This window comes from Nannospalax galili, unplaced genomic scaffold (genome assembly GCF_000622305.1).
Source record: "Nannospalax galili isolate Female #2095 unplaced genomic scaffold, S.galili_v1.0 scaffold33, whole genome shotgun sequence".
In the NCBI taxonomy this organism is placed as follows: domain Eukaryota; kingdom Metazoa; phylum Chordata; class Mammalia; order Rodentia; family Spalacidae; genus Nannospalax; species Nannospalax galili.
Window position 1 is genome coordinate 4532661 of NW_008335436.1, and position 15393 is coordinate 4548053.

The 15393-nt window shown below is 37.6% G+C and overlaps 1 protein-coding gene across 1 annotated transcript in view; it reads left to right on the forward strand.

Moving 5' to 3' along the window:
- Positions 1–12298, forward strand: part of Serpini2 (serpin family I member 2) — a 27309-nt gene extending 15011 nt beyond the window's left edge. Inside the window, exons 5-7 of the mRNA XM_008830139.2 lie at positions 4647–4744; positions 9625–9711; positions 12195–12298. Of these exons, the coding sequence (XP_008828361.1) occupies positions 4647–4744; positions 9625–9711; positions 12195–12298 (289 nt within the window). The remainder of the gene's footprint in view (positions 1–4646; positions 4745–9624; positions 9712–12194) is intronic.
- Positions 12299–15393: the final 3095 nt, after the last annotated feature.

Consider the following 15393-nt stretch of genomic DNA (forward strand, 5'->3'; position numbering starts at 1 on the left):
CTCAGTGATTAAGATTCCTGGCTGCTCTTCCAGAGAACCTGGGTTCAGTTCTCAGCAACCACATGGCAGCTAACAACTGTTGTCCATAACTCCAGTTCCAGGGGATCCGATGTTCTCTTCTGGCCTCTGAAGGCTTGCATGACATGGGTGTACATACATGCAGGCAATACATTCACACACATAAAATAAAAAAAGAGAAAACTTCCAAAATTGTGTGTGTATGTGTGTGTGTGTGTGTGTGTGTGTGTGTGTGTGTATTCATATGTATGGAAATTAGAAGACAACCTCAGGTGTCAGTCTTTCCTTCCACCTTGTTTAAGAATCTCGTTGTTTGCTGATGCACTTGCCAAGCTAGCTGGTCTACCTTTGCTTTTGCCTCTCATCTCAGCACTGGAGTGCCAGGGTAAAAACATTCTATGTGTGTGCCAACCTTTACACAGATTCTGGGGATCCAACTCAGGACCTCAGGCTTGTGCAGTAAGTGCTTTACCAGTGAGGCCTCTCCCAGGTCCCTGCATTTACATTTTGATTCTAAATGCTATGTTTCTATAGATTTGCATTGGTTAATTTCACCTACAAGTAATCCAGGATTGGCTCAAGTCCATCAGGAATAAAACGGAGCTTCAGATAATAGTATAAGGGCTCATAGGGAGAGATCAAGGAGAATTTATTTTTTCCCCTTTAACAACAACTTCAGTGTAAAGAGAGAATGGGTTTTTTTGTATAAATTTTTTTTTGAATTTTTGTGCATTTCATAAAAAAAATCTTAATCATCTTCATACCCCCTCCCACTCTGTACCACCCATATCTCCCCACCAGATTTCATGTATTCCGTCATATATGTTAAGGCCTATAGACTGAAATTTGAGTCAGATGTCCCTCAGTTTAAGTTCATCCACTGGAGTCTCGTGAGCCTATCTAGAGTCTCTCTCACACAGTAATCAATCCACAATACTGTCTGGAAACCAGAAGTGGGTGTCTCCCAGCACAGAAATTCACATAGTTTTATTTTATTTTCTTCATCTTTTACCTATGTAGACATGTTCACATACAATGTTTCAGATAGGAGTAAATTCTATCCTAAAAGCAATAGATATTGTCATAGGCTATTTTGTTGTTTAATTTACCTTTACATAGCCAGCTCCCTATTGCTAATTCTTTTACCTTTAGCTGCTACTCTTTTTTCCTTTTAGTTTAGGGTCAAGGTAAAGGGAAGATGAGTCACCCTCTGATAAGTAATGACTCATGCACTGTGGAAGGGAACATTATACATATTGATTGAGACAATGGTTTGTAATTATATTTTGATTAGAAGGCAGGGGGAGTCAGTACCAGCTTTGATTCCAGTGAACCTGTGTTTAAATCATAGCTCAACTACCCATCTTGACCTTGAGCTTGGAAATCTACTTTCTGGCATGTCAGTGGTAATAAAATGCTGACTTCTTAGAGCTTTTGTGAACATTAAGAACTCTGATCTATATTAAGTGCTTAAACATGGAAGTGCTACTCCACACCACCCTACTTATGGTTGCAGTAATTATGGGCAATTAGAAATTGGCCCTAGATTTTATTAAATAGCTGAATGCATTCTAATTGCTTTAGGTTTCATTGGACCATACTATGAGCAGTACTATTATTTAAATGACTTTCCAGTGATAATTATGCATTATTAGACATTGTAATAAGTCTTTCAGTATTGTCATTATCCTGAAATTGTTGGACTATTATCCTAAAAATAGTAGGTATATTATTAGAACACACATTTTCCACCTTTATTGTCATTTTGTTTAAAGAGTATCATAAATAGGGGGCTGGAGAGATGGCTCAGCGGTTAAGGACACTGACTATTCTTGCAGAAGACCTGGGTTCAAATCCCAGCACCCACATGGCAGCTAATAACTGTCCGTAACTCCAGTTCCAGGGTATCTGACAGTCTCTTCTGTCCTCTGCTAGTCTTGCGGGACGTGGGTGCACTTACCTACATGCAGGCAATACGTATATACACATAAAATAAAAATAAAAAATAAAATATTTTAGAAAGAGTATCATAAACAGAGAACACTTCCAAAATCATCATATTGAAATTTTATCCTTTTCAGTAAGAAGTTTTAAGGCAGATGTTGAAAATAGCATAAAATGAGATATTCTCATTATCAGGATATTTTTAACCTGCATGTTCTCCACAATCCCTGTTGCCTAGGTTTCAGGATGCTTCAACAACTTTCCAAACACTATTTTATCAGGAAATAATTCAAGCCCACTGCTGAAGACTATTCATTATTTTTAAGAATTACAACTATGAAACTTGATCAGTATTTGGCAATTAAAACAGTGATCGAAGTAGACTTATTACCCATTTAATTTCTAGTCCCAAATGTGAGCTTAGTTGTTAGAAGGATTCTGTGTGTCAGGGGCAAATGCTAGAAGCATCTAGAAAAATCACTTGAGTTGGGAGTTGCCTGGGAGCGTCCCTGATGGAGGAAACTTACATTTTGTGTTTAGGAATGCTACATCTTTCTTTTTTCCTTGTAAACAAAGTTTGTGATCTTTTTTAAAAATGAAAACTGATGCTCTAAGCATATATGAAATAAAAATATGCTAATTCTTTTCCCCTTTATTTAAATGAGAACATGAGATTCAGTGATTAATATTTGTCTTGGAATCATAGAAGATCTATGCTCAAGTGAGTGTTTGAGACTATCAAGTTATGTTCTTTCTTCATATATGAGGAACATGGATTTGAGCTGAATGCTGGAGTCTTAATTTATGGCCCTACATTGAAAGCAGTGCACAGTTTTCTTCCTACATAGTTCTTATTGTTTCTTTCCTTGATAGGAACACAGTTATCTTCCAATATTTACCCATTTACAGTTTCCATAAGAAGGTATTAGGAGAACTGGAGAGATGGCTCAGTGATTAAAGAGCACTGGCTGCTCTTGCAGAGGACCCAGGTTTGGCTCCCAGCACCCACATGGCAGCTAACAACCATCCATAATTCCAGTTCCAGGAGATCTGACACCCTCTTCTGGCCGCCATGAGCATTGCACACACATAGTGCACCTATATACATACAGGCAATAAACTCATATACACAAAAATAAATACAATTTTGCTCTCTCCGACCCGCAGGCCTCTCTCTCGGTTAAGTTGATTGCGCCCTCCGAACCTTGACTCCCCCAGCCTCATTCACCCTCCCATCTCCCCCACCCCTCTCTCCTCCCAGTCTGGGTCCTGTCCCATTCCTTGTCTTGGTGCCCCAGACACCTGGGGAACCACCACTGCTTCCTGATCCTTTGCATCCAGACCAACCCAATCTTATCTAAAGGAATGTTGACAACTGATTGCTGCTAGATGAGGAACAGCTGACCTTCCTAAAACAAAGACCTCTAGATAGGCTGACTAGATTCACCAGATGGACAAGTAGTGGGGAACGGCTGGGAGTGCCAGCAACACAGCAGACAGTAGCAGGGATATCAGAGTATAAGGACTCTAGTGAGGGGAGGGATGCTATGGGAGGATAAGATGGTTTGGGATGTTCTGTGTGATACATACACACACACACACACACACACACACACAAATCAACAAAATTTTAAAAAATGTGTTGTATTTGAGGAGGAAGCATGGAAGTTTATGCCATGTTAATTAGTAGAAGTGATAAACATCACCACTGAAATCTACCCGATGACTTTATAGACATACACAGGCGCCAAGGATCCAAGTGCAACCGATTACAACTAGTAATAGACACAGATTAGAGATGCATGAGCCAACATCTCAGTGTTAGTAGCAAAAACAATAAGCCTTTCTGCAAGGAACAATTTATTCTAAAATGAAATGGAGATCTTTTTGAAAGGTTAAAAACTCATTCAATTTTATGTCTTACAAGGCTTATACTGAGTTCAATATTGTATAACTATTAATTCAACTGTGAGCCTAGAAACTTACAACCGCTTGTGAAAGAGATGGACTCTTGCTCTGGAGTGTGTTACTGAATATGTTAATGCTGTAATGAAATGTTTCCTCTAATCATGTAGCTATTAAAATTTTTTTAAAATGGTAAAAAATACAATTTTTAATTAACTAAGAATATAAAAGGTATTATCAGAGTCCATAAACATCCAAGAGTTGCATCACATGGGAGAATAAGCAGGATCGATGGTAGGTGACAAACGACTTTCTGAACATCAGTAGCCAACAAACTTCTGCCAGGGCTGCTGGCAGCTGAATCCTGTTCATAGTGTGTCTACCATTGTAGAGACATGATTGTAACAGCAAAAATCTTGAGTACGCAGAGTTGCTAAAAGGAAGCATCATGTATCCTTTACAAATATACCAAGTGACAAAGAATTAGTTTAGCTGGGTAATCGTTACTTCAAAAAACAGAGTATTCCGTTCATCATTCCCACCAACAATATCTCTATGAAGCAAGTTATTAGCAACATGTAGCCAATTGGTAGAAATGGCTGAAAATGATGTAGTGTTCGAAAATGTAATTGGGCTCATGAAAGCAAGAGATTTCTTACAATATAATCTTTTCCAAGCTGCACATTTTATATAAAATGGTATGTTTTTATTAAGAAAGCACTTCACATCAAATATATATAATGTTTTAAGGCTTTGTTTTCTTAACCTTCTAAAAACAGATTTAAAATAGAACAAAAAATAGACTTCAAGGAAGCTTTGTTTTCGTTGAATGTAACTGAGATTTTTAGTGGTGGCTGTGACCTTTCTGGAATAACAGGTATGCTGAGAACTAATTTTTATATTGTTATGTTGATTTGTTTTGTTGGTAATATATTACCTAGGTGATATTAGAACTATGAGAGTATTCAGTCTTAGCATGCACATACATGGTGAATAAATATCATGCTTGGACCGAGCAATGTATCTATAAATATGCGCTCTTTTTTTGCATGTAAGAAATTTTCCTTAATGAAAATCATAAAGTTAGAGAAGCATTGTCACTATAGTTCTTTATTGGCTGTTATATATACATTAAGTGAAATTAATTCAATTATATATATATATTTGATATTATTATTATTTTCAGAAGAAGCATATCATTACAGCTTTAACATGCCCAATAACAGTTTCCAGAATAAAGACACAGCTCCTTCAAAAGCGGCTATAAAATTTCTAGGTTTGCTGTTGAATCAATACAGTTATACAATATTGAACTCAGTATAAGCCCTGTAAGACACAAAATTGAGTTTTGAACCCTCAGAAACGAACTCCATTTCATTCTAAAATATACTGTTTCTTACAGAAAGACTGTTATATTTTTAAAGTATTTTCATTGATTATTCAAGAAATTCACACAATATATTTTATCATATTCAGACACCCTCTCCTCTCTCCTCTTTCACCTTATCAATGCCCCTGCCTCCCTGTTGAGGCTTCATGTCCTCTATTTTCTTTAAAGGCTCATGGAGTCTAATATGTGTTCCCCAAATGCTCGGGGTATGAGTTTATCCCTTGGAGTCTGGTCAACCTACCAAGCATCGCACCAGTAAAGAATAATGACTCTCCCTCTCTGAGCAACCATCAGTTGCCAATAGATCCTCAGCTAGGGCAGGGGCTTTTTACCAATCTCCCCCTTCCATGCTGGGTTTTTGTCTGACTTGGGCTTAGGTCTGCCTTATGCACTCTGTCACAAGTGCTATGGGTTCCCGACTACCCTGTGGTGTCCAGAAAGCACTGTTTATTTGTAGACATCTGCCACCTCTGGATCATCCTTTTGGCTGCTCTTCTGCAATGATCCTTGAACTTTGGGAAAAGAGGGTGTGATGTAGGTGTTCCATTTAGTGATGAGCCTTCTGCTAACTCTTATTCTTTGCACATGGACCAGCTGTAGTTCTCAGTATTAATCTTCATCTGCCCCAAGAAGCTTCTTTGGTCAGAGTTATCACACTTTTAATAAAAGTCACCGTACTTAAAATAAATTCACGTAATTAGAAGTATTATATGGGCTTCTATTTCTACCCTGTTTGTGTTTCTTTATGAATAATGTAAATTACAACCTGCATCTGTCATCTAAGCAGGGCTAATAAAACTCTGGTGGACAACTAATTTGCAAATGTTAATTTGGTAAGATTAATGTGCACAAAGTAGGATCCCTAAGCTTTGTATTGTGAACATGATTGGAAATCTATGAGGCTACCATGAGCAGTGTCACTGCAGAGGCCTTCCAGCTGACAACAAATGGAGATGGAATGTTAGTGCTAACATGCACTTGGGGAATTTCACCTCATTGAGTTGCTCACCTCCACAGGTATGCCAGGCACTCTTTTAATTCTTATGGCCTCGGCACATCCTGCTAGTTGGAAAATAATTACTAAAGAAGGAAAGGAAGAGGGCCATACATATTACAAGTTACCCTTCTAAGCACTCTGTCTTCTCTGCTATGAAAATTGCCTTGATGCTAGAAGCTTGCCCTTTTGTGTTTTGTAGCACCACATAACATACTGTAAAAAGTGTTTTGTAGACACATATGTAAATGTATAAACATTGAAGGAGTATTGATCAATCTATTCACTCTACAGTGGTGTGGATAAGTGGGTAGAACAGATGAGCTTTCTGGGAGGAGGCAGTGAGTGAGATGCACAGCATCATAGACGCTCGCTATCACCTTCACAGCCAGTGGTCACAGCTACTCATTCATTCTCACCTTCACATATCATGCAGCCACTTGGTCTCATAGTAACAACTGGATCTGACTTCTTGATCATTTCTATAGTTCCTGCAATGAGAGTCACCATTAAACATGTCAACAAGATGCTATTTAGTGTGCCTTGGAGCACAGCCACCTCTGCTAATCCCTACGAAACCCAGCCATTTTAGAGCAATTCTTCCTTTTAAACTTTTTTTTTCTAGCCTTAGGAAGCTCACTCAGTACATGTTAGACTTGATAGCTATTCGTTCTTCAAATCTAAGCAAGTTGTAACTTCTATTAATCTTTTACATGATGATTTATGAAAACACTTTCATGAAAAAGAATTTGTGCCAAAGAATAACCCCAAGCAGAGAATAAATGTTTATTATTTTCTGCTTCTCTCCCCTTGGTTTACCTATTTGAGTTATTGTTAACTATTTTGGTCCTACCTCATTGGCTAAAACAGACACCCAATTCCAGAACTACAGCTGGTACGTAGGAGCATAGTGAACTTCAGGCAGTATTAGTTTTCAGAGCTGTGACCAAATATCTGACATAAACAGGCTAAAGGAGGAAAGATTTATTTATTTAAGGTCTTAATTTCAGTCCATGGTTGTTGGGCTCTTGTGCTTGGGCAGAACATCATGGTGGTAGAGGAACTTCTTAACCTCATTGAAGACAAGAAGCATAGAGAGGGGTAGAAACAAGGTCCCCCAAAAATACAACCCCCGTGACCTACTTCCTTCAGTTCACTCCCATTTTCTAAGTCCTATGACCAGTTGAGGACCTAGTGCCCAGAACATGAGCCTTTGGGGGGTGATTCTTAACTAATTCAAAGTATCTGCTTGCTTGTTTATTATCTGTATAAAAGAAATCCACCAAAAGCTAATGTGCATTAGTCTACTATGAGCTATGGACCATCTATAAGAAATAGGTGATATCTTCCACACACATAGCTCACAAGTATTGAGTATAATATTTTATAGAGTTTCTTTTGGAATTTTGGAATTCACATTTGACTGTGTTATCATTTCCTATATCATATGCAGTAAAACACAATCTTTTAGAGTCTCAGCTTTGTAATCTAAGTGAGATCATACATCTTAATAACTTTGGGGAAAAATAGAAGAATGTGTACAGGCCATCTTTTCATCTAGCACATAGTACCTATTCAGTAAAGTTGATTTTTTTATTTAACACTAAAATTTACTTGAAAAGGCAGAGGGATGGCTCAGTGGTTAAAAGCACTTATGGCTTTTGCAGAAGATTTGAGTTTGGTTCCCAGCACCCATGTAAGGTGGCTCACAACTGCCTGTAACTTCAGCTGCAGGGGATCTGCTGCCTTTTTCTGACTTCTGCAGTACCTAAATCTATGTGTGTGTGCACCACACACACACACACACACACACACACACACACACACACACACACACACACACACACACACACACCTTAAAATTAAAAATACATTTTTAATTTTACTTGAACATCTAGAAAAGCTGTAGACATTTCCTAGACCTCTTAATTTAACAGCAGTAGACTTGGAACATTTACGGAGATGCATAGGAAATGATTACTACAAAGGTCCAGAAAGCAGTGAAATCATTTAACTCTTATCCCTTGTTGTACTGTTATATCTCAGATACCCTTATTTTCCTCATGACAAGCCTTATCTGAAGTGAACTGGCATAAACAAGACCAAGCAGCTCAGTCTAATGTTCAGGGGACCATTTGAATTAGTGCCACTGCTAAGTTGGGTGACCATTTTCACTCCCTCCCAACCTGCATGTACACTTAGGTCATTAGCTATATGCTTTATTAGCGAATACTGTTTTATTGAGGCAATTCTGGTAGAATTTGTTTAGTAAGTATTTTTAAAATTTATTTATTTTTATTTTATGTGTATGAGTTTATTGTCTGCATGTAAGTGTACCCATGTCATGCAATACCCACAGAGGCAGATGACAGAGAGAGCATCAGCTCCCCTGATACTGGAGTTACAGATGGTTGTTAGCCACCGTGTGGGTGCTGGTATTTGAACCTGGATCTTCTTCAAAAGTAGCCAGTGCTCTTAACTGCTGCACCATCTCACCAGACCTATACTTTATTTTGGATAATTCACCCTGACACTGTGGCTTCCCCATTTTGCAGGTTTTGTCACTGGGCACACTCATGTCCATTGATTGGCTTATTTGAATAGGATTTATAGTAAGTGTAGTAAGCCACCCATGTGCCAGGCAGTTTTCTAGAGTATGTATCTACTGACTCTGAAAAAGATAGTCAAATCTATCTGGCTCTGCAAAGCTGCTTGACATGAGGTCTGACTCATGACTTGACTTCTCAAGATTATCCTTACAGGTCATGATGCAGAAAATATTTCACACTTACATCAGTTCTGAGAGGAGGGGGAGCTCTCAGCTTGTGTGTATACCAGAGTAAAATGTTGGAAGATGCTTCTATACTGAAAATTTTATCAGGCTTTTAAAGCATAGTTCTAAAGTGATTTTTGTAACAGATGATACACTTTTATAGCCTTGACAGTCTTGAAGGGAAGTAAATTTTGTTTTAAACGCAGATAAAAGCTGAATGTGGAATTTTAAAGACAAGTTGCCTTTCACGTTGAATACACAGGGTTAGGATTATCTCAAAATTTGAAAGCTTTCATTCTGTCTGTAGATCACAGTGAAGGGGAAAATGCTTTCTGTCCATTCAAATACCACTTAGTGGGATATCTGATCTGAGGATTATACATTTCTGTCTTTACCTTTTATGCCAGAGCAAACCTGACCTTTCTATTTCATGAATGGCAGACTTAAACCTAAACACTGTTATCTCCAGAAAACTGCTTAAATTGTCAAGAGTTCATTTGTCTGATTTCTGTTCCTGTGCATTTGTAAATGCAATTAATTCAGGACCAAATGAAATGGCTATGATTTTAAACATTAAATACTCCTTCCTGTTTCCATCAGACTCAGATGAAGTGTATATTTCCCAAGTCATGCAAAACGTTCTCTTTGAGATTAATGAAGATGGCAGTGAAATTGCAACATCAACAGGTAAAACAAATAATTTCCTGACAAGCAAGATGCAGTGAGATGTGGAGGAGGAAGGGTTAGGGTTGTTCTTCTTCTCTCTGACCTCTGTTTTCCCCTATCCTTCGTAGCGGCAAGACTGCGCTTCTCTAAGTTGTTCGAACGTCTTTTAGGTTAGGTGTGACACAAACGAGAAAGGATGTGATTAGGACTTGTGCCCGGTCTATTATTATTTGTTCATCTGCAAATCAGAATAAATTCCAGTTAGATAGGATATGGGGAGAAAACTTCAGGGCTCAAATATGAAATCCTTATTGTTTAAGAATGCTCAGTTTTACCTCTAATTTTATTCTCCTAGTATACCAAGTTACTACTCACTGTTCTAATTTGATTCTTGCTATTATTTCAGTGGCAATGATTCTAAAACTTAGCTGTATATTAGAATCACTTGGGATGTTTTTTAACAAATTCTTTGCTCAAGATAAACTTAAAAAAATAGAATCAGTATCTCTGTTGGTAAGATCCAAGCTCTAGAATTTTCTTAAATTTCCCTAAGTAATAATTCCAATATACATCCAAGGATTAAAAAAAAAAGCCCAGCATTGTGACTTACAGCCTGCCCTGGGCACCACAGACAGTAGCAAGGGTTTCATGTGAAAGCTTGTTAGAAATGCAGAATTGCAGGCCTGGCTCCAGGCCTACGCAGTTAGATCCAAGTGGTCTGAACTTAGTAGGTCATTTGTGAGTCCATTCAAGGTTAAGAATAGGTCCTCTGCTACACTTGTTGGAACAAATGGTATTTTGAATATTATCTATGCTTCCTGTAAATAATACTTGGAAAAATAGTTGGAGGAGAACTTTAGAATCAGATGTTAATGAGTAAGAAAATTTAGTGACTCTCTCATAAATCTTTATTACTTCTCCCATATTACTTGGATTTTAATCAATGTATTAAAATTCATGTCATTTAAAATGTTTTGCTGGTAAATATCCTAAAATTAGATCCACTTAGCTATTTCTTGATTAATTTGTAGTGCTTCATGATGCCAATAGATCGTGACATCTGTGTGCAGCATACTGAGCTGCCATCCTGTCATCTCCTAAAGGACATTCCATTCCTGTGCTCAAGAAACACAGATTTCAGGGGATGGAGTGTATCAATCCTTGGAGAAATTAGGACAATGCTTGTAGAGAGGTTATTGACTCATGAACACACAATTGCCACCTGTTTTTACACATAACTGGATGAGCTCTTGCAGGTTATGAATGATCCTTTATATTAGCAAAGAAAAAGGTCCAGCAGTGAGAAATAACTTGCCCAGGGTCATGATGTGAATTTACAGAGTTTTGACTGAACTCAGATTTCCTGATTTCAAGCTCAGAGCTATTTTGTTTATTGCCCACTGCCCCTCATTGTGAGTCCAGAATTCTCTAGTGGTAGGCAACAGCCATTAAGGGAAAGTAACATGAACCATCAGGTATCTTGATCTGACTTTGAAGGATGTGCCCAGTAATTGTTCAAAAACGATAAAATTGCAAGTATTCATTGCAAATGAGGATGGAAGAATTGACTTTACTTTTCTGATTTATCCGAATAATTCAGACATGAGCATATAGTCCCTGGTAATATGGGCTACAGGGACCATCCTGGTATTCTTGTTAGAAGAGTGGCTTTTATGTCATTCTAGGAAGGTTACAGTTCATTGTCTTTCAATGTTGACTATACATGTTGATTTTATATTCTATGTCTCAGCAAAATTATACAAGACCAGCAAGACTACAAATGTGGTTCAGAGTCCAGCAACTCATGGGGACTTGTTAGAAATGGAGGCTGTCAGGCCTCCAGCCCAATGAGTCAAATGTGAATTAAGAGAAATACCTGAGTCTAGTCAAAATATTTAACTTAAAAAGAACACTTGAATTTTCCCACATTTCTTATTGACAAACGTCATGCTTTCCAGCATGATTTAAATGATCATAACAAAGGATTTTTAAGGGAGCACATCTCTACTCAGTTTCATAATAAAAATCTCATACCTTTTATAACACAAATCCTAGAAGTTCCATGTTCTCAGAATAGTATTAGAAAGTTAAGTACAAAATAAATACTTTTGAACTCAGATGTGATTCTCAAGCCTGAATTGTGGAAATGAAGAACAAACGTATCTGGACAGGAATTGAAAACTGAAGCATTTTAAGGACAAGTAATACAGTGTAAACAGCAGACTGGAAATTACTATTTAAAATATGACAGTGTTCATGTCTTCCTCTAAATTGAATCTAGTATCTCATGTTCTTCCTCATTGAACATAATGTGAAGTCAGAATTAATTTGTGAATGATATAATATTTAGTCTGTGCATGTTGATTTTTAAATTCATTGAAAATTACTTTGCATTTAAGATGCTACTTCAAAGTCCTTTTGTCTATGAAAAATTATTGTGGATGTATTTTCTTTAGTGATTTCTTAAATGCACACGTCTAAATGATGTTTTATATATTTTATAGGTGTGAACATCCCTGTGATCATGAGTTTGACTCAAACCCAATTTATAGCAGATCATCCTTTTCTGTTTATTCTAAAGAACAACCCAACAGGTACTGTTCTTTGAAATTTTTTTGGAGATAGTGCTTAAATTAACCATATAAGTTGTTGTGTGCTTATCTAAAATCATTTGTTCTTTCATTAGGTGTTGGCTAAGTGCATTTTATATACCAGACATGGCACTGTAAGAGATGATGAGGCTTTCATCGGGGTAGTGGTAATATGGCTTCCAGTGCAACTGTTATATGTAGGAAGCTAACTCCACTTCTGAAGTTAGATATTTGATTAATAAATATGTAGAAGCTCAGAGAAAGATAATTTAGTTTGCCTGAGGCCATCCAACTAGACTGGTAGAGTGGGCACTGCATTGAACTCTCTTTACGATGTCACTGTGGAGGTAGAAACTGAGAGTTGAGCTGGGAGAAGAGTGACTCTTTCAGGCTCTAAGAAGAAAGCAGGGCAAGGATCACTTCAAACCTCCACACTGGGCAGTTGGTCAACAGAGGAGGCAGAGAGGCACCAGCGGGCACACAGAAGGAGTGGAGCAAACGGGCATTTGGTACAATGTCAGAATATGGAAATCCAGACTGTCTTGATAGATTTCTCAGTATTTGCTCTTGTAGAAAGAGTGGCCAGAAGTGTGGAAGCACTGGGGAAATCATTTTCAAGCTTATCCTTAGGACTCTGACAATCATAATATCCCATGAGAGCTATAAACCACAGGACAGACGAGATCATTTTATTCAGTGAAGACTATGGCAAAATGCCTTATAGAAAATATCAATATCTCTACAGACTGAGGATGTGGACTTGGGTATCAGACCTGGGTTCACAATCCAGCTCAATGAACTAATTAGTATTGCTCATTTATTCTAAATTTCATTTCTCTATTTCATATTTGAGCATAACATTGGCATTCATGAAATAAAAAAATACTCATACAACTGCCCTAACATGTAATGTTTTCATTAAAAATCAATCAGCATAAATCAGTGAATAACAATAAGCAAAGGAAAGGAGAACTGAAAAGTTTCTCTTTATAATCTGGTTCATATGGAAAGGAAGTATAGTTAATTTCAGAATCCGAATCTATTAGATTAGCTGGAGGTTTTGGTATTCATCCACTAAGAGATACACCAAACTTTTTCTAACACCAAGATGCTGATAGATCTTTTGAAAAGATAGATGTCTTGTGGAAACAGAACAGCTCTAAAATCACTAGGCTTGCATAAAACAACTTCAATTCTAGTAATGGACTTGTCAGTATTAAGATATAGTCTGAGTATGCTGTCTGGCCTATACATCTTTAACCTTTGAATGATTATCATTTCTTATAATTAGCATGTACTTATTGAGTACAGAGAACAGAAAGAAATGAGTCTGCGCTGGCATCAAAGCACATGTAAATGGCATTTAGAATGATTGTAGTTGATTGTATTTCCTAAGTTGTTGACTTATATTCTCAGGCTATGTAATATCTTTATGTAAACAGCAGTGAAAATTAAAACTTCAGATAATCCATGAACTTGTTTAATTGTGATAACGTTGAGCTATGAGGCCTTAGTGACAATTTATACGGCTTTATGATGATTACTGAAATGAGACTTTCTAAACTAGGGATGCTCCTTTAAAAAATGGATGTCCACTCATTTATTAGGAGCTATCAATATTGATATAAAATCTATGATGGTCTATTATCTTAAAAACAGTCTATATTTAGTGACATCTATTATTCTCCCAAAAATGAACAAGCATTGAAATTAACAGGCTAACTTAGCATCACCATCACGGGTTATGAGATGACTCCACATTTTACAGCGAGCATATTCAGGTGACAACTTATGAAGTGCAGGTAAAGGACTTTGGGTCTTGTACAACCACTTTCATTGAGATATAAACATTTTCTTTGACCAAACAGTCCTCTTGTACAAATTCTGGATGTTATTTGATTTTTCCTATCAAGAGAATTGTATATTTCAGTAACATATCCAAAGCTTAAGTTATTTTTTTTTTTCATACAGGGTCTCCCTGTAGTCCTAGCTGGCCTGGAAATCACTATAGAGACCAGGCTGTTCTTAATCTCACAGAGATCTGCCTGCCTCAGCCTCCTGAGTGGAGTGCTGGGACTAAAGGTGTCTGTCACCATGCCCAGTGTCTTAGTTTGTTCTTCATTGCTGTGACAAAATATTCTGACCACTACCAACTTGGGGAGGAAAGGGTTTACTTATCTTACATATCTGGGGTCACAGTTCATCCGGGAGCCCAAGGTAGGAACTCAGGGCAGGAAACTGGAGGCAGGAGCTAAAGTACAGGCCATGGAGGAATGCTGCTTACTGGCTTGCTCCCTTGGCCCCTGCTCAGCCTGCTTTCTTATGCAACACAGGCCTACCTGCCCAGGGGTGGCACCACCCACAGTGGGCTGGGCCCTCCCACATTACTCATCAAGAAGATTCCCCTCAGACTTGGCCACAGGCCAGTCCAATAGAGGCAATCCCCCAGTTGAGGCTCCCTCAACCTAGGTGTGTCAAATTGACACTAAAGCTATCCAGCACACCCAGTTTTAGTTAAATTTACAAGAAAATGAATACCTCTTTTTTTTTCTTCTTCTAGGATGAGGGAGTAGGTCAGCTTTATAGACTTTGAGAAGAAATTTGTCAAAGATGGTACATAAAATGTGCAATGTCTGAGCAATAGTAAACCATGATGTTAAAACTGACAGTACTCCACACATAGTAATTACTACATTCAGATCTCTGGACTTGAGCTGAAGGAGGGAGTGGCATGAAGGGCACTGATGAATAAATCTTGTATTCTAATCATTAGTTTTGGTAGTGCTATGGGTTTTAATATGAGGAGATATGAGATCATCTCATAGAGAGCTTGAGTAAATGTTTTAATTAAATGTATACAAGAAGGAGGCAAGGAAGTAAATAACTTTTGTTCCTATTTTCCCTTGAATCTATCACTGTTTTGTCAAGGGAAAGTCAACTAATTGCCCCAACTTAGTGATCAGATTGGTGATTGTGTGAAGATGTGGTTCAAAATGCAATTCTCTTTGGTGAAAGAAACAGATGGAATGTGCTGGGATAAATGGGTTTTATAAAATGTTATGCACTGCAAAGTGTTTCAAAATTTAAAAGATTCTTTTTAATTCTAAGGTTA